At 45.7% G+C, this 26,504-nt stretch overlaps 1 protein-coding gene across 3 annotated transcripts; it reads right to left on the bottom strand.

The window, feature by feature from the left end:
• LOC122940719 lies at positions 1–23,774 on the bottom strand. Of its 3 annotated transcripts, none has more exons than XM_044297437.1 (9): positions 23,701–23,774; positions 21,985–22,072; positions 16,281–16,335; positions 16,090–16,201; positions 5,508–5,579; positions 4,479–4,608; positions 4,134–4,247; positions 2,561–2,626; positions 1–318 (listed from the first exon to the last, which is right to left on the bottom strand). In XM_044297437.1, the coding sequence occupies exons 2-9, from the start codon at positions 22,051–22,053 to the stop codon at positions 190–192; spliced, it is 747 nt and encodes a 248-aa protein (XP_044153372.1). In that variant the 5' UTR covers positions 22,054–22,072; positions 23,701–23,774; the 3' UTR covers positions 1–189. The 3 variants fall into 3 exon arrangements, with proteins under 3 accessions (XP_044153372.1, XP_044153371.1, XP_044153370.1); XM_044297436.1 differs by lacking the exon at positions 23,701–23,774 and adding an exon at positions 23,514–23,671; XM_044297435.1 differs by lacking the exon at positions 23,701–23,774 and adding an exon at positions 23,498–23,661.
• Between the last annotated feature and the right edge of the window lie 2,730 nt (positions 23,775–26,504).

Here is a 26,504-nt window from a genome sequence, read left to right as displayed (position 1 = left end):
TGCTACAGAGTCTTGTATGCGCTCTGTAATCAACTTTATTTATACAAAACAACGCAACCACATTAATAGAATAAAAGATTACACATAACAAGCAACAGATCATCCTAGATCTGGATCCACTTGTATTTTAGCATTTCCAGACCTCTAAATGTAAAGTCTAGGCACAAGAAGGAACAACATGGGGTCCAGTCACAGGGTGGAGATCTCGGCATAGGATGTTTGCAGAAGATTCAGCATATTTTTATAGACTGGATTGGACTGGACCAGAGTGAGCTTCTTCAGAATTAATTTAGGGTTGTCCAGCTTCTTAGCTTGATCCTGGAAATAAATGAGCAGCTCATTGAAGAGAAGCAAAAAACCTTTGTGGAACATAATTAAAATATGCCTCCTGTCCCCTTATATATTTGTCATGCTGAATGTTTTATGATCCATAACCAAACTCATTACACATATTGGTATAATTATTGGAGGATTTTGAAAATAATTCACTGATGTCTACCACATGAGAACAGAGCAATGTTGTCACTGCTTCATATCAGCAGCTTGGTTGCTTAGTGGTTAGAAAGGAAAAACATAGAAACCAATGTTAACCAATGTTAGTGTGGATTTCCTCCCATAAAAAAAAAAACCCTGATGGGTTTAGGCCTTTTGTTAGTCATGGATGTGTGCTGTCTGTCGTCTCCAAGGGCAGCACACATATCCATTGACTTTAATGCATGTATTCACACATCAGTGGTTGCAGCCAGTATGGCTCCAGATACCGGTGACAACCTACTAAGACCTTACTGAGTAACTCCTAGCGTAGCCCGTCTAGCTGCACACGGCAGTTATTCTGGATATTAGCTGGTGTTTATAATAATGACTCAACTGTGTACTTGCATATAATAAAAACACTAGTTTTTACAAAATAATCTGGTTGTGTGTATTCCAAGATCCAGAACATTTTTTGTTTTTCTGATGACATAACCATGTGAGAGGGCTACTATATAAGGAGGCATTGTTTGCCTGCTCCTGTTTGACCATCGTTTTTGCTACTATATAAGAATCCTCTCAAGTAATAATTGATATCATGAGAAAATTATTTTTCTCTCCTATACTGCAGGCTGTGAGGTCCTGTACTGCGCCAGCTGAAGAGGGGCTGCTTTGAAGGGGTACTCCCATCTCAGATATTGGGGGCATATCGCTAGGACATGTCCCCAATGTCTAAGACGACATAACCCCTTTAAGCTTTCATATCTAGTGCTCTGTATAGTATAGATATGGGTCTGGTCTTGTTCAAAAGCTTGCTATCTTCTACAAAAAACAAGATATGAAGGCTTAAAGCAGGACCCCCACTCTGCTGGCTTTCTAATTATGCTGAACTGTTAGGTCCTTTTCCCAAAGTTCGAGCAGAGTTTGGGCCAAACTATTAGGTGGTAATGCCATATTCTTACCAGTTTGAGAAGAACTGATCAACAATTAGTGACAGAAGATAATGGCTTCAGATCAGTTCCCTGACTGGACTGAGTGTAAACAGACAGCTATATTGGGACAATGGCAAAACAAAAAAACAAAAAAATATTTTTAGCCCAAAATTAGTAGAATGCAACAATTTTAAAAAGTTGTCACCAAAGGTGTCCATAGCTTTTAAAGCCACTTTCACAGGGTTAGTATTTTTCATCAGTATTTGTATGCCAATACCAGGAGTGGGTCCCAAATAGAGAGGAGTTGTCAATCTTTCTAGAATATACTTTAGGGGCACATTTATTAAGATCAGCGTTTTAGACGCTGGTCTTAAAGGGGTTCTGCACTTCGTTTGAACTGATGATCTATCCTCTGGAGAGATCATCAGCTGCTGATCAGCGGGGGTCCAACACCCGGGACCCCCGCCGATCAGCTGTCTAAGAAGGCAGCGCCACGATTAGTGTCAACTGGCCTGGGCTAAACTACGTTCACTTGAATGGAGCTTAGCCCCGCCCAGGCCAATGATACTAGTCGTGACGTTACTGGGCCTGCGGTAAAAAGTGAGAAGGCCGCTGCTGAGAAGCTGCTGGAGCACCGCTGCCTTCTCAAACAGCTGATCGGCGGGGGTCCCGGATGTCGGACCCCCGCCGATCAGAAGCTGATGATCTATCCAGAGGATAGATCATCAGTTTTAACAAAGTGCAGAACCCCTTTGATAATTTAATAAAGTCCCATAGCTGGGGGAGGAGCTGCCGAAGTGGCACAGGCCTCTCCATAACGTCGGCACATCCAGCGCCAGTTCCAGTTCTAAATGTAAGAGCTTCCGAGCTGTCAGATATTTAGACCCTTTTCTACACCTAAAACAGGCGTAGAAAATGGTAATTGAGACTGACCTACCGGCCCGTCCCCTTCCACAATTTTAGACCTGGTGTGAGCGGAGAAAACTCGCAGATAACAGCTCGCTGCCATCTGCACCTGAAGTATGCCTCTTATAGGCTTATTTCAGTACAATAAATGACCCCTTCATCTCTACAGGTTCCACTCCTGTTTTTGGCTTACAAAATACTGACCACATGTTCTACTCTGGTCTTTCTTAGAAGAAACAAAGTCCACATACTTGCAACGTTGGAGCATCAAAGGTGGCTGGTGGAAGCTGCAGGGGATCTTTATTTGATATTTCATCCTGTAAATGAGACACAAGGTGATGAAAACTTTACCCCCATCCTGAACAAGCACATTTTCCTTTTTTCAGTAAATGAGTCTTAGAAAGCTATATATTTTTTTCTCCTTTCAGTTATATAAATAACTAGCAGAAGGACCCGGCACGGGTATATTTAATCTATTTAATGTTTGTGTGTCTTAAAAGATAGACAGTATCCACTATACCCGCAACATCTTCAGCATCCTGCCCCCTTAACAGTAACCTCCACAGTACCCAGTCTCCTTAACAGTGATTTCCACAACACCCCGTCCCCTTAACAGTGGCCTCTACAGCAATCTGCCCCTTAATACTGACCTCCATAGCGGACCGTCCCCTTAACTGTGACCTCCACAGCAGCCTGCCCTTAGGGTGACCAGAGGTCCGGTTTTAGGGCGGATAGTCCAGCTTTCAGACTCCCTGTTCTCCTTCCAGCACAGGGCCTGGATGGACAAAGGGATGTCCTTTTGAACAGCTCACTCTCAGACAGCAGCACTGTGCTGTCTGATTGTGAGCTGCAGGGAGAAAGTCACCCTCCCTCCCACTCCTGCAGCTGACAGAAGTTGATTTTTCCCCCTTCTTCTTTAATCCCCGTCGGCTGCGGAGTGGGAGGGGGCATGGCCTATCTGGGTCGGGGACGTGGCTTAGTGAGACCAGGGGCTGGGTTTTTAAGTCCGTCTTTTGAGGGTGGCCTTCCCGGACACCTGATGTACCTGTGTGTCAAATTTCGTGATTGTAAATGCAACGGTGCAGATTCCTTTAGTGGACATACATACACACACAAATATACACTCAGCTTTATATATTAGATTTTTGTGCTTTATTCTCATGTTATTTTAGTATTTTTTGCTGTTATTTTGTATATCCAGCCGGTGGATTTTCTTTTTTATTTACACTTTGTGCCACCTTCAAGGTCATACAAGAACGCTGGGGGACATTTAACTTTACATTTTGTTCTTGTTGATTTCTCCAGTAACTGGGACTGACATAGTAGCTCCAGTCAGAGGGGGAATATAGCCCCCAGAGAGGTTATATATATTGCTGTGCAACCTTACTGCAGAGCTGATCTGTAAGACTCAGCCAGCAACGCAGACTCCTGTCCCCTATCACATGACCTGTCGGACAACAGCAGAAAGCATTGTCGCTTGCTGATCTCTATTATCAGTGCTCATTCCTGACTTCTGTAGGGGGAGTTACAGTCGTGTAATTAATGGGTGCTCTGCCATGCATTTTCAATAGGGCTAGAAAAAAAATATAGTGGGATGCCCTAACCAACAATGAAATAATAAATTATTGAGCAAAGTCAAATGTATGTAGGTAAGTAAATGTAAAAGAATGAGAGTAATCTTCTAGTCTGCTCAGATATAATCAGTCTAGGAATTTTATGATTTTATAGATTTTTTTCAGGATTCACATTACTGTAACAAGCGGCAAAATAGCTGAAGATTCTAAGATCAAGTATCTATGAGCTCCCCTTTTCCACGGTACATACCAGGGATTGGGAAGTTTCTGGTGTTTGTTGGTTCAATATCTCAACCTTTCCCTCTAAAGCCACTGTAGACTCTTCTATCTTCTCAGCCATCTCCACAGCTTCTTCTATTTCATGCTAAGAAAAAAAGTAAACGTTATACAATGGGCAGTTTCAACCACTTCTGCCCACACAAGGTCCATCCGGGTGTTCAGAAAAAGCTGAATGGAGTGGACAAGGGTTCTTGAAACAAGTTTCTGGTGTTCCTCCCCAAAAATATTTATGGGGCTGTAGTGCACGTGTTGATAAATTGTCACTTGCAATTAAATGGATAATAAATAAATAAAAAACATAAAATGTGATACTTACATTCAGTGACTCCAAGGTATCTTCGTACTCCTCCATCTTACGCTGCTCCTGCAGCACGTCTCTGGCCAGGTTTTTTAATTTACCTAGTTTAGTTGCAGGGACTCTTATGTCTTTACAGAGCTGAAGAAGCCTAAAACAACCATGAAAGACTGAACCGTTAATCCCAGCAAGAGTTTATAACAGATCCTGCACCATGCTTTTGCAATTGTTCCAGTCTCTTCAAAAAGTAATGACATTTGAGAGTTCTACCTAAAACATGAAGTCTACAATGATTCCCCAGGAACACCGCATCACAAGCAGATCTCCAGGGCCGTTTCCCAGAGCTGGCCGCCATATTCAACTTTTCTTGCTCTAGTCTAGCAACACTAGATACTACAAGCTGTAGTTTCACAAGTGCTGGACAGTTGCAGACCACCACATTGCAGAAAGTATGACCAACAACCCCCACAGCAGCCACAATGAATGCTCCAGGCCCATGGGGCACCATTTTGTGTATACATCCCACCTCTTTATGAAACAAACCCTATAAGCACTGCAGACTGCATAAGAGGAGTCATGCAGAATACATTAGAAAAGATCACTTGACCATTCAACTATTATGCACACAATTTATACTTGTCTGTGTTAAAGGGGGTTGTCCAATTTCGGCCCCTGCAAAGCAAGCCACACGTGTTGCGCTTTTTTTTGTATAGCTCCCATGCACTGCTATGGGAGTTACGGAAACAGCAGGGCGTTTCTGTGGCCACCCCAAGCAGGTGCTATCTGTAGGTTATGCCCATCCTGACCATGGAAGGCCTATATGTGACAACTCAATTTACTCAGGAAAACACAGGACATCCAAGAATATGATGTCGGGTCTGAATGATCCCCATAGTGACCATAGCAAATGTAGCAGGAGCAGCCACCAGTAACTGCTAGCATCCCTTATCCCAGACAGATGACAGCCATGACTGACCTAGTAGTTGTAGGACTCCTGAGATACGTCAAGGGGAAGTTACTAGAAATGTGACAAAGGAGGGCGAGAGTTACCTTTTCTTGAGACTAGAGAGCTGGACCTGTACAGTTTCAAAGGCTGTAACTTTTTTCCTGCTCAATACTGACCTAGGACACAAAAAAGTAATTATTTTTAAAGGCACTGCTAATATAGTATCTATACAAAAAAAATATAAAAACTATCGGAACTAGGTTTACAAACCATGGGTAGTACAGTACAAGATTTTAGTGATGAGAGGTAGTCACTGCCCCACCCCTTTGCCCAAAAGCACTCCCAGTATACTAGCGTTTCATGTTTGCACAAACCTGGGGCAGAGGAGCATCTTACAATATATCATTTTTGTCTGACCGATTCCTACAGGTTTTCAGCTTGTTCTACTAAGCCCTCTTTCACGCCACCGTTTTTTATTTCCACGTTTACGGGCCGTTTTTTGCGTTCCGTATAGGGAACCATTCACTTTAACGGTTCCGCCCAAAAAATTGAATGTACCCCATATGCATTCCGTTTTTCCGTTCCGTTGAAATATAGAGCATGTCCTATTATTGCCTGCAAATCACGTTCTGTGGCTCCAAGTCAATGGGTGCGCCCAAAAAAATAAAATTGAACACATACAGAAATGCATCCGTATGTCTTCTGTATCAGTTCCATTTTTGCAGGACCATCTATTGAAAATTTTATGCCCAGCCCAATTTTTTCTATGTAATTACTGTATACGGCATACGGAAAAACGGAACATAAACGGAAACAGAAAACGGAACAACGGATCCGTGAAAAACAGACCGCAAAACACTGAAAGCCATACAGTCGTGTGAAAGAGGCCTAACAGTGCACGCTATGATAAGTGATTAACCCCTGTGACGCTGTAATCTTTTTAAAGAATTTTGAAATTGGAGGCATAGAGAAGCTCTATAGGAGTATACCGTTTCCCTGTCTCAGATTTGTGCATGCTGACAGATCACACCACTTACCGCTCTACTTTCACTGAAAGGCATATATTTCCAATCATAAATGGAAGACTTTGTTCACATCTGCATTCCGGTCCCAGACTGACCCCACTGACTCACAATGGGGTCTGCAGCTTCTGTTGTTTTAATGGGAAAAAAAATAGCACAGAACGCAGCACTATTCTTACCGTCAAATATGACAGAATTGGCAGCAGGGGTTCAAAATGGAGACTGTTACACATCTGAACAACGCCTTACAGCATATCGGATTTGGAGTTATGCTCTTTGGGTCCCATACAACTAACACACAGTCTGCTGATCAAATAGAGGTCTCTACATTACAGTACTTTTTTGCATTTTATTTCATTAACATCTGTATGCCAGTACATTATCCTCTGTGCCGTTGTGATGCAGGCTGCGGTTAATGTGGCACATAGTATGCCCCAACAGCAGGCTAAGGGAACAGACAGCGTCAGGGTCTTTTCTAGGTCTTCTTGTCGGACTGTAAAAGCGGCTTCTGGCTCCTTTGATATTGCTGCGGTCATAGAATAATACTAGACAGATCACTAGTTGCTGTGAGATCTTGCAGCTGTGGATAAGATTGTGCTGGTAAATTTTAATTGTTACACTTAAAATGACTATGCTATCTAATCTAACAACTCTCCATTATTCAAAGCCTTACAAGATTTCATTCTATGCCCCCGGGATTAATGGCTAGACGACGGCAGCAGCGCTGGGCATGATGGCAGAACTTGCAGACTGCATCTATTTGTATAAGGGTCCATTCACACGTCTAAAATTTCGTTCCGCATTTTGCGGAATGGAATTGCGGACCCATTCATTTCTATGGAGCCGCACTATATGCTGCCCGGATCTGAAATTGCGGATCCGCACTTCCGGGTGCGCAATTCCATTCCCGAAAAAAAATAGGACATGTTCTATTTTTTGTTCACAATTGTGGACAAGAATAGGCATTTTCTATTAAGTTTCGGTGATGTGCGGTCCGCAAAATGCAGAACGCACATCGCCGATGTCCGTGTTTTGCGGATCCACAAAAAACACACTGACGTGTGAATGGACCCTAATAGGTGCTATTTTTTCCCCTTTTTTTAGCTTGTAATATTTATATAATTTTTTATGGGGCTAATTATTGACTATTCCCCGGTCATACAGAAGGTCCTCTTCAGACATGACATTTATAACTTACAGCATACTCGCTTGTGTGTATACCTTAGGTATTCAGTTTAAACCAATTTCCAGCACCAGCGACCATCCAGTTGAAAGCTTCTTTTTATCGCCATATTTTTAAAACATACACAAGTTTCCGAGTTTTAGTGGAGCGCCTTAAACATAACCTTACAGTTCCTAGTTATAACCCCCGTTTAAAATCACCCAGGGCCCCTTACATAGGTCAGTGGCACTGGGCGATTTAAACTAGGGTTTTAGCTAGAGACTCCGGTTATTAAATAATGATTAAGGAGCCGAAGCACGTAAACTGGATTTACTGCACTGCTCCTCAGACATGTTGCTATACAAGTGTATGTTTTACGAAGATAAAGATGGAAATAAGCTTGTAACTGGCTGGTGCTGGAAGTTTGTTGCAACTGAATACTACCTTACGCTGGGAGTCCCGAGCAGCGGAGGGTGAGCTCACTACTTTATTTTATGCTATACCTTAGTTATAACGCTACATCAGGTCATTATAGAACTTGCATCTACCTCTAATTCTCAGTTCTCCCTGAGCTGGTAAGTGGAGACAGCAGATTCTGCCTCCTCTCTCACTCACAAGCATCCTATAGGACATTATAGAAAAGCACAGAGCAGTATATATGTGAATAACACACTTGTGTGACATAACAGTCCAAATATAAGAAGAAAAAAATCCAGCTCACCAAATCTCCACTGTGCAAATTACATCAATTGTAACACATGCGTTGTTGTCTACGTTATTAGATGCACTGCATGTGACCTAATGTATGTGGGAAGTACGAGCAGTCATTTTAAAACCAGATTCAGCGAACATCTTAATTAGCTACCAATATATCCAATGTAGCTAATCATTTTGTTGTGTCACATAATCGCAATGTTGATAGTCTGTGTACATTTGCCATTGAGAAGGTCATATCTCCTGCAAGAGGAGGCGATATCAAAGAGAAAATCCTCTTGCGAGAAGGACGCTGGATTTTCAGGCTTAATACCAGAATGCCATATGGATTGAATCTTAGAAAAGAATGAATGCACTTGTATTGATGCTGTGGATGATATTTATCTAGGAGTTGTCTGTCTGGGAGTGGGGGGTTTAGATAAAATATGCACGAGAGATTTTCTGTATGTATAGTTTTCATGTTTGGCAAGTTATCTCATTGAACTACATACACATTGTGCGGTTTATATAATCTCTAGTCTTATGTTATACTACACAGTCTGTTTGCTATCCAACATATGTATAATGTTGTGTTCTTTGTGTATCTTTTTTTATTATGATTTTATCACACTGAAGATTATTATGTTACGGTGATTTTATATATATGTAACGTGGGGACTGATTTAGTTTCAGGTGCTTTATTGGTTTTCACTACTTTTTGGGTGTGTTTCTCCTTGCTTCCTTTCTCCCCTCCCTCCCCTCACACCTGATTGGGGTGGATCTCCATAAAGGTACTCAAACTCAGTCAGTCAGCAGATCACAAGTAAGAGCCTTATGGCTCGAAACATGTCGATCTAACGGGAGGCATCGGGAGGTTACGTTTGTTGCGAGTGCTATGGAATAAAGACGAAGCAATCTTTTATACTCACTATGTGCTGGAAGTTTTTCTATGGCCCCTTTCACACAGGCAAGTTTTTTGCGCGGGTGCAATGCATGAGGTGAACACATTGCACCCGCACTGAATCATGACCCATTCATTTCTATGGGGCTGTGCACATGAGCGGTGATTTTCACACATCACTTATGCGTTGCGTGAAAATCGCAGCAAGCTCTATTTTGTGCCTTTTTCAAGGCCCCATAGAAGTGAATGGGACTGCATGAAAAATCACAAGCATCCGCAAGCAAGTGCGGATGTAGTGCGTTTTTTCACGCACAGTTGCTAGGAGACGATCGAGATAGAGACCCGATCATTATTATTTTCCCTTATAACATGGTTATAAGGGAAAACAATAGCATTCTTAATACAGAATGCATAGTACAATAACTGGAGGGGTTAAAAAAAAAAAAAATACTGGTTTAGTTTACCGGTAAATCCTTTTCCAGGAGTCCGACATGACAGCACCCATGGAGGTTGTCCTAATGGTCTCTGTAGGGACAGGAAGCGAGAGAGATTAAAAGGCCCCCACCCCTCCCACTCTCCAGTGTTTTTCCAAGTTACTACACCGGATAGGATCCAACACCTTTATTAATACAATGTTATATTCACACTGCTTGCAAGGCTGGAACCAGCATAACGGGGAGGGTAGTACAGGGTGCTGTCATGTCGGACTCCTGGAAAAGGATTTACCGGTAAACTAAACCAGTATTTACAGGACGTCCCTCCATGACAGCACCCATGGAGAACTAACAACTGAATCTCCTAGAGGGGGGGGGGGGGGGACTACTGCCTGAAGGACTTTTCGCCCAAAGGCCAAGTCCTGTCCGGCCAATACATCTAGCCTGTAATGTTTAGCAAAAGTCAGGAAGTTAGACCAGGTTGCAGCCTTGCAAATCTGGTCAGTTGTAGCGTCGGCCCTTTCGGCCCAGGAAGTTGCCATCGCTCTCGTGGAATGTGCCTTCAGATTTAAGGGGCAGGCCATTTCCTGCAGTCTGTATGCTTCTCTGATGGTGTCCTTAATCCACCGTGCCAGCGTCTGTTTTGATGCTTTCAAGCCTCTATTCTTACCACCGAACTGGATGAACAGATTACTTGATCTCCTCCAGGAACTGGTTCTGTCCAGATAGGCTAGAATTGCTCTTCTAACGTCCAGCCTCTGGAATCTTTCCTCCTGTATATTTTTGGGAAAGGAACAAAATGAAGGGAGTGTTAGCTCCTGTTCTCTATGGAAAGTAGAGACCACCTTGGGAAGAAAAGCTGGATCCGGCCTCAAGATTATGCGGTCATCCAGAATCCTTAGATAAGGTTGTTTAATTGATAAGGCCTGGATTTCCCCTATCCTGCGGGCTGTGGTTATAGCCAGAAGAAACACCGCTTTTAGAGACAGAAATTTTTCGGATACCTGCCCAATCGGCTCAAAAGGAGGATCGCATAACCCTTCTAAAACTATGTTTAGACTCCAGGGGGGAACCGACTGTCTCAAGGTGGGTCTCAATCTAGAAGCTGCTCTTAGAAAGCTTTTAATCCACCTATGATCTGCAAGGGGAGTATCGAGACAACAGCTGAGTGCCGAGATCTGTACTTTGAGTGTGCTGGGTTTCAGACCTGCATCGAACCCCTCCTGAAGGAACTCTAAAATACAACCCACCGTGGGGGATCTGGAATCTGTATGGTTCTGTGACAACCAGGATGAGAACTTCTTCCAAATCTTGTTGTATATTGCTCTTGTGATAGGTTTGCGGCAGCTCTGTAAAGTTGAAATTACCTTGTCCGAGAGCCCTTTGTTCCTTAAAGTCTGCCTCTCAGGATCCACGCTGTAAGGTTCAGTTTGTCCAGGTTGGGGTGAAACAGAGGACCTTGCGATAGAAGATCCTGTCTTTTTGGAAGGGATATTGGTTCCCTGATGGACATGGTCTTTAGAACCGAAAACCAGGCTCTCTTGGGCCAAGCTGGAGCTATCAAAATCAGCGTGGATGAACACCCTCTCAATTTCTTCAGGATTAGCGGTATGAGGAGAAGTGGGGGAAAGGCGTAGGCTAGACTCATGTCCCAAGGTTGGGAAAGAGCATCCACCGCCAGTGGTCCTCCTCTTGGGTCTAGCGAGAAGAAATAGTCCAGCTGAGTATTTCTGCTGGACACGAATAAATCCACTTGAGGTCTCTCCCCCTGTTGGCAAATCATCTGGAATACCTCCTGGTTCAATTTCCATTCCCCTGGCCTGACTAACTGTCGGCTGAGAAAGTCCGCTGTGTGATTGAGAGATCCTTTTAGGTGTGTGGATGAAATGGATAAGATCTTTTCCTCCGACCAGCTGAAGATGAGATCCACTAGTTCCTGGAGATGAGGATTCTTCGTCCCACCTTGTCTCTTTATGTAGCAAACTGTTGTTACGTTGTCTGATAGTACTCGGACATGATGGCCTATGAGGAGATGTTCTGCCGCTCTCAGGGACTCCCAGACCGCTTTTAATTCCCTGTAGTTTGAGGATCGTAGGGCGTCTGTGTTGGACCAACTGCCCTGAAAGAACTGATCCTCTACGTGAGCCCCCCAACCCTGGCTGCTTGCGTCCATGGTTAATGTTTTGAGCGGTATCGTGTTCCAGGAAACCCCCCGGGACAGGTTTTCTGCTACCAACCACCAGGAGAGGGAGTTTACTGCCCTGTCTGAAAGAGATATCCTGGCGTTTAGTGATCTGTGGTCCTTGTCCCAAGAAGCGAGGACCTCCGCCTGGAGAGTTCTTGAATGGAACTGGGCCCAAGGAACTGTTGTGATGCATGAGGTCATCAGTCCTAGGACCTGCATGGCTTCCCGTAGAGTCCGTTTTTTCTTTAGTTTGAAGGCTCTTATTCTTTCCCTTATGCTGACCTGCTTGTCCTGGGGAAGAAGAGAATATTGGGTCACGGAGTCTAGGAGGGTTCCTAAGAACTTATTTTGTGTTGCTGGATGTAGGTCTGATTTCTCCAGGTTTATTTTCCATCCTAGACGTGTGAGTAAAGATAGAGTCCTTCCTTTGTGAAGCTCTAACTCCTCCTCTGAGTCTGCCACAAGCAGAAAATCGTCTAGGTAGGGAATTATAGTTACCTGTCTCTGTCTTAGACAGGCAACTATCTCCGCCACTACCTTTGTGAAGATGCGTGGGGCTGATGAGATTCCAAATGGGAGACATTGGAACTGGAAATGCATAATCCTGCCATCTTTCTTGATTGCGAACCTCAAGTATTGCTGGCATTGAGGGTCAATGGGGACGTGATAATAAGCGTCCTTTAGATCCAGGGTGCATAGGAACGCCCCTGGGCTTATCAACGGAATTGCAGATTTTATTGATTCCATCTTGAAATGGTGATGTGTTATCCATCTGTTTAGGAATTTCAGGTTGATGATTTTTCTTTTGGAGCCATCCGGTTTGGTTATGAGGAAGAGTTTTGAGTAGTGACCCTTGAACTCCTCCGAAGGAGGGACTTGTACAATTGCGCCTAAACTCAGAAGTTTTTGGATGTCTGTCAGAAGTTGATCCTGCAGGGAGGTCGACTGAAAGATTGTGGTCTGAAAAAGATGAGGAGGGGGAAGGCGAAACTCTATCTTGAACCCTTTCTGGATGGATTCCAGGATGTATTGGTTCTTGGTTATCCTGGTCCATTCTTCCCCAGAAAACTGGAGTCTGCCCCCTACTGGTCTGGCGTCATTGTTTCTCAGGCTTGGAGTTGGGATTAAAGAGGAAACCTCGACCTTTTCCCCCTTTGGGGTAGCTCCACCTTCCCGTCTTCCCTTTACCTCTGGGAGTGCCCTGGAAGCTGCTGGTAGTCTTACGAAAGGGCAAAGGTTTCTTGCCTTTTTCCTCCGGAAACCCCTTCTTTCTGTCCGCTGTCTTCTCCAGGATCTCATCCAGTACCGGACCAAAGAGGTGAGAACCTTTAAGGGGTAAGGCGCATAATTTATTCTTGGAGGCTATATCCCCTGACCAGGATTTAAGCCACAGAGCTCTCCTCGCCGTATTGGTTAGGGAGTCTGTTTTTGCTGCAAACCTTATGGACTCTGCCGAGGCATCTGCTACAAAGGATGCAGCCATCTTAAAGAGAGGCAGTGATGCCAGAATTTCTTCTTTAGGGGTGTCCCGCTTAAGATGTTCCTCCAGCTGGTTCACCCATAAACACAGGGATCTGGCCACGGAGGTAGCAGCAATATTGGTATTTATGCTATTGGCCGAAACTTCCCATGCTCTTTTGAGCAAACCGTCGATCTTACGATCCATTGGCTCCTTTAGCTGGGCTGAGTCTTCAAAGGGGAGAGTGGTTCTCTTTACCACCTTTGCCACTTGAATATCAACTTTAGGGACTATATCCCACAGTTTAGTATCCTCCGAGTTGAACAATAGTCTGTTCTTAAATTCCCGTGGTATATATAATTTTCTATCGGCATCTGCCCACTCGTCTATGACTAGATCCTTTAAGGTCTCGTTTACCGGGAACAACTTTTTCTTCTTAGCTTTTAAGCCGCCGAACATCTCGTCCTGTATCGAGCGAGTCTGTTCCTCTTCCTCTATATCCATTGTCTGCCTTACGGCCGACAGGAGGGGATCTAGATCTTCTTGTGAGAAGAGATATCTTCTCTGATCGTCGGCCATATAAGATGAACCCTGATCGTCATCCCCCTTTGAGGTTTCCCCTTCTGAAAGATATAAGCCTTCTTCTTCAGAATCTGACTCCCTAAGTACACGGGGTCTCTTGGGGGGAGGGGAGACGGCACAGGGTTTCTGCGCTATACTAGAGCTGGCCGCTTGGATCTCCTCTTTCACAATCACTCTCAAATCGGCCAGAAGGGAGGATTGTTCGTCTCTGAGAATCTTTGCCAGGCAGTCACTACACAGGGCTTTTATATATGCCTCCGCCAGTCTTTTTGAGCATAGAGCACATCTTCTGGGTTTCTTTCTAGGTTCTCCCAGCGATTTAACCGTGGTGTCTTTCTCTCCCTGGCAGGAAGAGAGAGAGACCATTAGCCCAGTGTAAAGAAAGAGAGAGAGGAACCGGAATACAAGCCTCACTTAACTTACATGACTCGGGGTAGGGATGTCTGCGCTAGTGTCCTGCATAGCTGACATCTGGACCTCCATACCACGCCTGGACAGCAAACTGACAAGCAATTTATGTCCTACCTGGTCCACCCGTTGCCGCGCGGCTCCGCCTCCTTAATTCCAGGTGGGGGGGCTCATTCAAACGAAGAGTCGACCCCCCCCTGCATGCATCTCCGCCGGGCTCAGCGTTCCCTGGGCGCCGCCATCTTTCTTCCGCCCATGTGACCCGCACTTCCGGTCACATGGGCTGCACGCCGAACGGGAGGAGCGCCGAGCGCAGGAGCCGCAGCCGATCCCAGAGCTCCCGAACCCGGAATAAGCGGCCTCGGCTCCCTGATACCGCGGCCACCCCACGGAGCTCTCCTCGCCGATGTGGGATAAAAAGAAGGTATCGGGGGAAGCTAGGGGACCCCTACCCAGAGAGGTGCTAGCCTTTAGGGCCCTCCAGAGCCTGAAGAGGAGAGGGAGAACCCCCCGACCAGGCTCGGCCCCAAATAGATTCCCAGGGCAGGGAAAGATTCTCTCTGCTCCGATCCCTGTAGGGACAGGAAGAACACTGGAGAGTGGGAGGGGTGAGGGCCTTTTAATCTCTCTCGCTTCCTGTCCCTACAGAGACCAATAGGACAACCTCCATGGGTGCTGTCATGGAGGGACGTCCTGGAAAAAATAGATAGAGATTATATATCTCTCTATCTATATAATTTTAACTCACCTTAATCCGCTTGATCGCGCAGCCCGGCTTCTCTTCTGTCTTCTTTCTTCAGGACCTGTGATGACGTCACTGCGCTCATCACATGGTCCGTCACATGATCTTTTACCATGTGTCGGACCATGTGATGAGCGCAGTGACGTTATCACAGGTCCTTTACCCAGGTCCTGAAGAAAGAAGACAGAAGAGAAGACGGGCTGCACGAACAAGTGGATTAAGGCGAGTGAAATTTTTGATTTTTTTTTAACCCCTCCAGCCCTATTGTACCATGCATTCTGTATTAAGAATGCTATTATTTTCCCTTATAACCATGTTATAAGGGAAAACAATACAATCTACCCAGCACCTAACCCAAACCCGAACTTCTGTGAAGACGTTCGGGTACCAAACATGTAAATTTTTTTCACGCGCGTGCAAAAGGCATTACAATGTTTTGCGCTCGCGTGGAAAAATCGTGCATTTTCCCGCAACGCACCCGCATCTTATCCGGGCAAAAAACATGACGCCCATGTGAAAGAGGCCTTTGAGATATAACAGCTAACTCAGCCTCTGTGTCTCTCTTTTGATGAAAGTACAGTGACCATTTAAGGTTAGATCATGCACACGGTTTTAAAGAGGACCTTTCATTACAATAAAAAAAATCTAAACTAAGCATGCTGACATTGAGAGCGGCGCCCAGGGATATCCCTGGGCGCCGCTCCGTTCTCCCGGTATAGGCTCAGGTATCTTCAGATTTTTGGCTCAACTGAGAGGAGCCTGCTCCAGTTCTCCTGGGGGCGTCTCCTTCTCCCAGGCTGTAACGCTGGCTAATCGCAGCGCCCAGCTCATAGCCTGAGAGAAGGAGACGCCCAGGAGAACTAGAGCAGGCTCCTCCCAGTTGAGCCAAAAATCTGAAGATACCGGAGCCTATACCGGGAGAACGGAGCGGCGCCCAGGGATAATAGTAAGTGCAGGGAGATCCTTGGGCGCACGCTGTCCATGTCAGCATACTTAGTTTAGATTTTTTATTGTAATGAAAGGTCCTCTTTAAGGTCTATGGTCATATATAACAGTCCACTGTACAGTATAGGCCATTCATATAGCAATATAACTTACAACACAGCGGTGTCAATACAACGCTCTACATGCTGAATAATCTCCGCCTGAAGGGGGCATGCGGTTTTCCCTTTTTTCTGTTGCATCGCCTTCTCCTCAGGAGAACTCCGACCTGCATACAGATCACATGGTGTTAGAGATCACAGTAAATACATAATCTGAGGAGTCATATAAATAAAGCTGCCACTTACGTTGTCTTTTCCTAGACGTCAGTTCATCTGAGCTTTGCTTCTTACGTTTCCTGACCTGTGGACAGAGGATACACTTCAGTGATTCGTTGACATTTATTAATGCCTCCGGTGTAGCAGGATGCAGGCGTCCTCCTGTTTAGCATGGACTGTGCCAAGACTACTGGGACAACACAACTGAAAACTGAGCATGACATGTTCTATACCGCAGAAACCCTCTGCTAGGCATCAAACAGATATCAGACAAAAAGGGGGAGGGCTGGGCAAAGAAAGCATATGTGCATTTTATAATATACATAAACCATTGTACTAAGCCATCAGAGCAGGACCCTAAGTGCATATACTGGGCTGCTGTAGTTACATCCATACGACCCGCAGAGATCAGCCTCAGGCCATTCTTATCGTACAAGCAATAATCTGCCGCTGTGAAGGTGCTGCCAATCGGGTAACAGGATCGCTGGTGCAGTCATCGTTTGCCGGCAGCAGATCATGCTAAACAGCCTCTGCGGCCGGCAAACAACGATTCTGTTCAAAACTTGGGATTAATACTGCACGGAGATCCTTCTCCACACAGTGAGAATGTATGGGTTCCGATGAGCCAAAGTTGGTTCATCGAAACCGAAACAGAGTTTGGTTTCAAGTTTTAAAGTGGTTTTCCACAAAAAAACAAATATATAATCGATTACCGAAGTTATTCAACAAAGTCATGCGCAACTTCCAAATAACTTACTTCGGCTCATCAGAGCCCATACATTTTAATACTATACGGAGACTGATCTATGTACACTATTTATCCGAAGGTTTGAACAAAGTGACTTTGGATGTACCATCAGTTCACACGTGTATAAAATTAGCGCTTAATTAATCCAAGCAGATTTTTACGCTTCAAAATTACACGTTTTTGTATTTTTCAGGCAGATTTTTTACTTTATTAAATTCTATAGTACTTTTCCCACAAGCGTTTTTGGTGTATTGACACATGAAAAAATGGATAAAGAAAACGTGCATATGTGCACGTCTCACATGGTGCATTTTTTTTCTGCTTCCCATTAATTTGAATGAGAAAATCAGCGCTGATTCTGCCCCATAATAGGACATGCTTATTTTTTTACACGTGTAAAGATGCAGCAAGTGCTGTTTCCCAATGAAATGAATGGTAGGCTGTTTTGAGGCTTTTTTGGAGCGGATTTTTAGGCAGAAATCCAAAAGAAACTCAGTGTGAACTGACCCTCAAAGAGACAGGGTGTGCTGGGAGCTGGCGGGAGTGTGCCCGCACTGCTCCCTCATATAGTGGCAGGACAATACAGTCATTACTGATTAAATATATATGAATATAGAAATAAGTATCTTTCCTTTTTTCCTGCTCAGTGACCAGCGCCGTCAGTGCGCTCCGCCCGTGTGAGTGGTAAGCGCTCAGTACAGGTGTTATGGACTATTGATACAAAATGGATACTTGCTTGTTGAGCTAAGATGGCGGCCAGGCATTCAGCCTACACCTATAAACTAGAATCTTACTTTGTGTTTTTATCATGTGTTTCTTTGTGGTTTCCGTTCAGCTCAAGCAAGCAGCTACAAAGAAAGAAGTAACGGTTTCACCCAGGAACAAGGGGGGGGGGAGGGAGAAGGAATTTCCTCTGGCCGTCAAGGTTACAGAAAAGTAGAGAGTTCATAGCCAATAGAAAATATATACTTTATCTTTCACCCCCCTCCCACTCCTTCCTCTAATGAAACCCATGTTGTTTTCAGAAATAAACCAGAGATACTGATTAACTCCATGTAGTGAGTTGTCTGTCTGATCTCTCCGTGCACGTATCTTAATTAATTTGGAGCAGTACATCAAATCGAACTGGCAGCTTGGCCAGAACCAGAACACAGGCAATGCAGGGAGGCAGGGGGAAGCTTCTCTACTGTGGAGTTTGTATGTTCTCCCCGTGTTTTCGTGGGTTTCCTCCCACACGCCAAAGACATACTGATAGGGACCTTAGATTGTGAGCCCCATTGGGGACAGCTTGATGCTTATAGCTGTAAAGTGCTGTGGAATATGTCAGCGCTATATAAGAGCATAAAATAAATAAAAATACTGCTACAATTGATAATTATATACGGTACTCATCCTACTGAGAGGCTATATAATGGAGGGTGGTTAAACCTTGTAGAAAAAGTATACGGTGCTGTGAAGAAAGGCAATGTCCACTATTATTCCATCTATGTCATAATGAATAGATCCTGACCAAGACGGCAGAGTAGTGGTGATCCCGTAGGAATGAATGGGATCGCTGTGCGAGTCGCAAGAAATTAAGCAGTGTTGCGCAACCCTAAAGGGGTATTCCCATCTGGGACATAGATTACATATTGCTAGGATATGCCATTGATATGGAACCTGCTCCTATCTACAAAGTGAACAGAGAGCAGACGCACAAGCGTGGCCAGACTCCTTTTACAGCTATGGGGGTCCCGAAAAAAGCTGAGCGCTAGCTCCACTATTTCTGGCATTCCGATAATGGTTAACTGCAAGGTGGCCACACTTGTACATTGCATTTGATATCGGACTCCCAGACTAGCCACCTTACAATCTGAGGAGATGGGGGTGACACAGAAGGTAAAAATTGCTTCTTTTTTACAATGGTCCAATCATTTAAAGGGAACCTGTCACCGGCATTTTGTGTATAGAGCTGATACATATGCAAATTAACCTGAGATGAGTCCTGTATGTGAGACGAGTCAGGGACAGGACTCATCTCAGGTTAATTTGCATATGTATCAAATCGTTGTTTTTTTACACAATAAAAGCACACAGAGCTATGGGGACTGGGTATTGCAAATGTGCTAGCGGCCATCTAGCAGCCCATGTCCTCAGCTCTATACACAAAATCCCGGTGACAGGTTTCCTTTAACAAAATGGGGGGAGTAGATCTAAAGCTGCATGAGCCAGTCACCAGTCCATATTTGTAGTGCTGAGTGTCTGGGTGTGGTGATAGTGTTTGATGATGGATCAGGTTGAGAAGAATGTTGTTGAAGGAGAGGTGAGTGGGGAAGAGTTAGATTAGGGGATATGACAGAATATCCCCAAAAATAAGTGCTTTTAGGGAGCTCCTAAAACTGTGGATGTTGGGAATTACCGTAATGGCTTGGGGTAGGGCATTCCAGAGAACTGGTGCAGCTCAGGAGAAATCTCAGAGACAGGACTGACCCCTTAGGAACCTCGACAGCAAGAGGAAGAGGAGAAGTAGAGTAGGGCTGAAACGATTCTTCGAATAATTCGATTAAATCGAGTCAAAAAAATCCTCAATGCAGTTTCCCTGCTCCGAGGAATCGTTTACATCACATGATCACGGAGCGGGAGTGAAATTAAGCGTCTCACTCACCGCTTCCGTGTCCTCCGGAGTTCAAAGAGATGGCACCGCCCTGCAGGCAGGACTTTGCGTAATGCACAGTTGCGCACATACATAGTCAGCACGCTGGCTAACGATGTGTCTGTGACGTCACATAAGGTCCCAGTGCATGCTGGGATGAAGACGGTCTCCATGTGTCTGCGGCTGCGCCCTCCTCACTAGTGCCATTAGGTAATTTAAGTTAACAGCACTAGAGGCACGCCAGGGGAGGGGGGAATCGGGGGCACTCACTGTAAATTGATATTGAAAGGCAGATGGAGAGTGGTTAATGGAGGCACCACCTTGGCATGTATAAAGTTATTGGTTTAGAGAGGGGTTAATGAAGGCACCTCCAAGGTGCTTTCATTAACCCCTACAAACCAATAACTTTATACATGCCCATTGTCAAAGTGCTTCCATTAACCCCTCCAAACCAATAACTTTATACAAGCCCATTGCCAAGGTGCTTCTATTAACCCCTCCAAAGTAAACCAATAACTTTATACAGCCAAGCCAACGTGTGTGCAATTATTTGCTATACCATACCACCACTGTAAGAACTAAAAATATTGTTTTTATAAAGAAAAACGTAATTACGTACGTTATTTTAAGAAGGTTTTTCTTATTAGATTACTCGATGAATCGAGAAATATAAATCGATAGAATACTCGATTACTAAAATATTTGTTTACTGCAGCCCTAAAGTAGAGCCAGCAAATAATACACAGAAAGAGCGGCCAGAGAGATAGAAAGAAAACTAAGAGTAAGCAGTGTCCTTAGGCCAATAAATTGGGGCATACCAAGCAGGAACTGTCCTACAGTCTCAAACGCAGCAGAGATATTCAGAAGAATGAGTATAGAGTAGTTACCATTGCATTCAATTGTCAGGTTTGGAAAGGACAATTTCTGTATAGTGTAGAAACCAGATTGTAATGGGCCAAGGAGAGAGACTAGAGATGGTGTGAGGGAATAGGGTCAGTAGTGGAGGTAGTAGGTAGAGCAGAAGAGACTGGACACTTTTTCTGTGACTAGGTCAAATGTACAAACTGAAAAAGAGGAGGTGGGGGAGGGAAGTGAAATTGATGACACTTGGAGACAAGAAGATAATTTTATACCAAATGTTTTCAAGGAGGAGACCGTGTTTTTTTATTATTGGATCTTGATGAGATAAGAAGTGAAATAGTTCTGTTTAGTGAAGTTATAGGGTCATACCATTAATGTATAAGGGAGTAAATCTTCTGGTGTGGGAGATTTTCTCCACAGACGTTCAGCGCTCCTGGAGCATTGCTGAAGAAAGCAAGTTTGGGGTGTGCCAGGGTTACTTTCTTCTGGGTTCTGAGTATAGTGGGCACTACTTCATCACTGTAGTCAGTCTGCAGCCAGATCAAGACAGGAGATGGAAGAGATTGGGGACAACGATAACTGCAGAGTGTCTGCAAGTTTGTTAGAGTCAATGGCATGCAGATTTCTAAATGGGTATTCAGTAGGAGTGTGCTGGGATCGATGAGGAATTGCAACAGTGAAGGAAAGAAGGTTGTGGCCAGAGAGTGGGAGAGGAGTTAGTGAGGTCAGAAACTGAGCAGAGCCAGAGGACGGCCAAGCCAAGCACGTTACCATCTTTATGCGCCTGAGAAAGTTGTACCATCAATGTTCCAGATGGGCCAACTCCTTTAAGGTTCATGCATATTACCAGATCATAGGATCTATTTACAGATAGTGTGAATGGAGCTCTGCTTTGATTGGGGGCAGCATACTGCCTAGAATCCATCTCCTGCCTCTTCAGAGGGTCAGCCTGCTGCTATGTACCAGGAAGCCCACCAGGAAGACATAGGAAGCTGGTTTCTAGTATAGGGGATAAAGTGATTACAGGACATGCAGCAACTGATCCACATTTGCCGTGACAGGGAAGATCCTGAAGTGAACGGTAACCCAGTAATCTGGAAGGAATGACATCTTACAGCAGACCGGTATACTGGAGCATGCTGTTGAACAGGGGTCAGAAGAAGAAAGGAGAAGGAGATGTTCAGGAGTAGGGAAATGTTTTTTCACTTCAAAATAGGATATGTGCAGTGTGTCCCACCGCTGGGACCCGCACCTATATAGAGAACGGAGCCCCGAAAGTGAAGGAGGGCGCACTACGCATGCGCAGCTGCCCTCCATTCATTTCTATGGGGCTGCTGAAAATAGCCGAGCGCTGGCTCGGCTATTACCGCCGGCCTCATAGAAATGAATGGGAGCATGGGCAGTGCATGCGCGGTACGCTCCCATTCACTTTTGGGGCTCCGTTCTCTATATAGGTGCGGGACCCCTGCTGTAGAATAACGGACATGACTTACACTGGTATCGTTGCTCTGCTTAGCAGTTTTCACAAATGTCACTTTGGTGCCTTGTCTTTTAGGAGCCATCTTTTTGCCTGGACCCAAACTGTGGGAACATACACAGAAATAATATTTAGCTTTATAGGTAAGCAAAATGTGTCATCACAAGCAGTGCCAGGACATCAAAACCACTGCCAACCCGCTCTCCTTTATAAAGTGTCAGACAGCGAGATCCTCTGTATAAATAATGCCAGCCAGCAATGTCCCCCTATAAACGGCGCGGCAGCCAGCAATGTCCCCCTATAAACGGCGCGGCAGCCAGCAATGTCCCCCTATAAACGGCGCGGCAGCCAGCAATGTCCCCCTATAAACAGTGCCAGCCAGCAATGTCCCCCTATAAACGGCGCAGCAGCCAGCAATGCCCCCCTATAAACGGCGCAGCAGCCAGCAATGTCCCCCTATAAACAGTGCCAGCCAGCAATGTCCCCCTATAAACGGCGCAGCAGCCAGCAATGCCCCCCTATAAACGGCGCAGCAGCCAGCAATGTCCCCCTATAAACGGCGCAGCAGCCAGCAATGTCCCCCTATAAACGGCGCGGCAGCCAGCAATGTCCCCCTATAAACGGCGCAGCAGCCAGCAATGTCCCCCTATAAACGGCGCAGCAGCCAGCAATGTCCCCCTATAAACGGCGCAGCAGCCAGCAATGTCCCCCTATAAACGGCGCAGCAGCCAGCAATGTCCCCCTATAAACGGCGCAGCAGCCAGCAATGCCCCCCTATAAACGGCGCGGCAGCCAGCAATGCCCCCCTATAAACGGCACGGCAGCCAGCAATGTCCCCCTATAAACGGCGCGGCAGCCAGCAATGTCCCCCTATAAACGGTGCGGCAGCCAGCAATGTCCCCCCTATAAACTGCGCAGCAGCCAGCAATGTCCCCCTATAAACGGCGCAGCAGCCAGCAATGTCCCCCTATAAACGGTGCGGCAGCCAGCAATGTCCCCCCTATAAACGGCGCGGCAGCCAGCAATGTCCCCCTATAAACGGCGCAGCAGCCAGCAATGTCCCCCTATAAACGGCGCAGAAGCCAGCAATGTCCCCCTATAAACGGCGCAGAAGCCAGCAATGTCCCCCTATAAACGGCGCAGAAGCCAGCAATGTCCCCCTATAAACGGCGCAGAAGCCAGCAATGTCCCCCTATAAACGGCGCAGAAGCCAGCAATGTCCCCCTATAAACGGCGCAGCAGCCAGCAATGTCCCCCTATAAACGGTGCGGCAGCCAGCAATGTCCCCCTATAAACGGTGCAGCAGCCAGCAATGTCCCCCTATAAACGGCGCAGAAGCCAGCAATGTCCCCCTATAAACGGCGCAGAAGCCAGCAATGTCCCCCTATAAATGGTGCAGCAGCCAGCAATGTCCCCCTATAAACAGTGCCAGCCAGCATTATTGCAGGCAGGGGGGGCCCCATATACTGTGTTAGCACTCTCTTACATACACTGTCAGAATGCCGTCCCCTACATTCACCGTCACCCACCGTTAGGGCTACTTACTATCCGCAGGGCTCAGATTTGCCATAGGGAAAGTAAAGGCAAGTATTTTTCACAGGCCACGCCCATATCCTATGACGACGATGCTCCTCCGCCCTCCTGCATCCACATAATTACTAACGAGGCCGGGGGGGGGGGGGGCAGTACAGTTCCGGTATTAGTTCCCGGTACAGCACCGGCGGTCACTCACACGGTGACGGCACACGTGATCTGCAAGGCTCACATCTCTCCGGGTGTACTTGAGGCGCGAAGACTAGAGTCATGTGACCTTGTTTGGTCATGTGACTTCTCTGCTGCGTTTCTGATTGTGGCGTTATGTCTCCTCACGTTATCCCTGTACTACTCCACTTCATGGATGGAGGTTATATGTGGTGGTACATGACTGGCGTGCAGTGACGTGCAGTGCTGCCACTCTGTGCCCCCTCAGCCATGAATTGTTGTAGCACACACTGCTGCCAGGACACAAAACCTGAATGATATAAAATGGTATCAGGTAGATAATGGTCTTCCTGTAGAGTATATCCACAACGTACAGTACCGCCCCATACACAGAAATGAGCAATGATCAGGAATGGTGACCAGCGAAGCGTCCTAGGGATTCCCGAAATCGCTTGGTTCGTGATTTCGTTATAATGCTGTACGGAGATTCGTCTCTGTACGGTATTAGAATGTACGTGCTCCGAGGAGCCGAAGTTAGTCATGAAGTCGCGCCTGACTTTGTTGAATAACTTAGGCGACTTTCACACTGGCGTTTCAGGGTCCCCCTGTGAGATACGTTTCAGGGCTCTCACAAGCGGCCCCAAAACGGATCAGTTCAGCCCCAATGCATTCTGAATGGATAAGGATCTGTTCAGAATGCATCAATTTGGCTGCATTTGGTCTCCGTTGCGTTTTTTAGACGGTCACTAAAACGCAGCTTGCAGCGATTTGGTGACCGTCTGACGATGCAGAGCCTGACGGATCCGTCCTGAATTACAATGTAAGTCAATGGGGACGGACCCAGTTTCACTGACACAATATGGTGCAATTGAAAACGGATCCGTCCCCCATTGACTTTCAATGTAAGTCAAGATGGATCCGTTTTGACTTTTAACTCACCTTAATCCACTTGTTCGCACAGCCGGCTTCTCTTCTGTCTTCATCTGTGAGCAATAGGACCTTTAATGACGCCACTGCGTTCATCACACCATCCATCACCATGGTAAAAAAAGATCATGTGATGAGCGCAGTGACGTCATCAAAGGTCCTATTGCTCATAGATGAAGACAGAAGAGAAGCCGGCTGTGCGAACAAGTGGATTAAAGGGGTTGTCCGGGTTCAGAGCTGAACCCGGACATACCCTTATTTTCACCCCGGCAGCCCCCCTGAGCCTAGCATCGGAGCATCTCATGCTCCGATGCGCTCCCGTGCCCTGCGCTAGATCGCGCAGGGCACGGGCTCTTGTGTTTACAATAACACACTGCCGGGCGGTAACTTCCGCCCAGCAGTGTGTTCGGTGACGTCACCGGCTCTGAGGGGCGGGCTTTAGCTCTGCCCTAGCCGTTTTACTGGCTAGGGCAGAGCCAAATCCCGCCCATCAGTGCCGGTGACGTCACCGGGCTGCCTGTCAGCCCCATAGAGAGCCCGGTATGTCACCGGAACTCTGAAAAATGCCTTTGCCCTGCGCGATTTAGCGCTGGGCAAAGGAGAGCATCGGAGCATGAACTGCTCCGATGCTCCTGTCAGGGGGGCTGCCGGGGTGAAAATGGAGGGCTGTCCAGGTTCAGCTCTGAACCTGGACAACCCCTTTAAGGTGAGTTAAATTTATTATTATTTTTTTAACCCCTCCAGCGCTATTGTACTATGCATGCTGTATTCAGAATGCTATTATTTTATCTTATAACCATGTTATAAGGGAAAATAATACAATCTACAGAACACCGATCCCAAGCCCGAACTTCTGTGAAATAAATAACCACATTACATAGCGCTGCGTCCGAAAAGTCCAAACTATTAAATTATTAAAAAATATCTCCTAAGCAGTGAGCGCCATAACAGAAATAAATAAATAAAAACCATGCGATTCGCCATTTTTTAGTCACCTTGTCACCCCAAAAAATAGGATAGGACTGTTCTATTATGGGGCGAACGTTTCATAAAATGCAAAATGCACGCCGATTTTTTGGTGTTTTGTTTTTTGGCGTGGTATTGAGTATCGCAATACTTTTTTATGGTGACGAAAGTGAATCCAAATTTTGGTATCGAAACAACCCTACGCCGACCTGATTCGGTTTCGATTTGACGACTAAAAATTAGATTTGGCTCCTACATTTTTCAGTTCAGGAGCCAATGGCTACTTTTGTCTGGAGCACTGCTAATATATGACAAGGGGAAGGCCTCGTCCATAAATTAGGCGCACCTCTGGCAGTCCATGGACCTGGAGTGAAAACTACTCCAACCTCTGATTGGCGTAGTTTTCACTCCTGTTTCCAGGAGTCAATATTAGGAAACTTGCCAGGGCTGATATCCAGGCTCCGGACGGGCCCCTACCACTCCCAAGTGGCGAAGACAGTGTAAAAACGTCTGTGTGACAAAATTTACAGTGTTCACGATACGGGATATATTTTAATAGTATGGGCGTTACGGGACTCTGCGGTGCAAGTCATGTTTGTTTTGTATTTTTAATATAGAGAAATGAGGGTGGTTTGAATATATATGTATATATTATTATTTTTTACTTTTTACGTTTTTTTATTCCCCCCTAGGGGACTTGAACATGTAATCGTCTGGTTGCTTCTCCCATAGACTGCAACAATGTAACATTGCAGTCTATGGGAGATTCACTGTGTACCCATGGAACATTGCTGTGAGGGCCTGAGGCTACCAAAGCACTCCCTTGATCTTGGCGCTCCAGGGGTTTTACCGCTCAGATGCCACTACAGCATCTATGGGGTTAAGTGTCTGTGATCAACGTTATCACTGACCAGGAACATTGCCTCCCAGAGTCCTCCATGT

This window comes from Bufo gargarizans, chromosome 6, assembly GCF_014858855.1.
Source record: "Bufo gargarizans isolate SCDJY-AF-19 chromosome 6, ASM1485885v1, whole genome shotgun sequence".
NCBI classification, from domain to species: Eukaryota; Metazoa; Chordata; class Amphibia; order Anura; family Bufonidae; genus Bufo; species Bufo gargarizans.
This window is presented reverse-complemented; position numbering and strand designations above follow the sequence as displayed.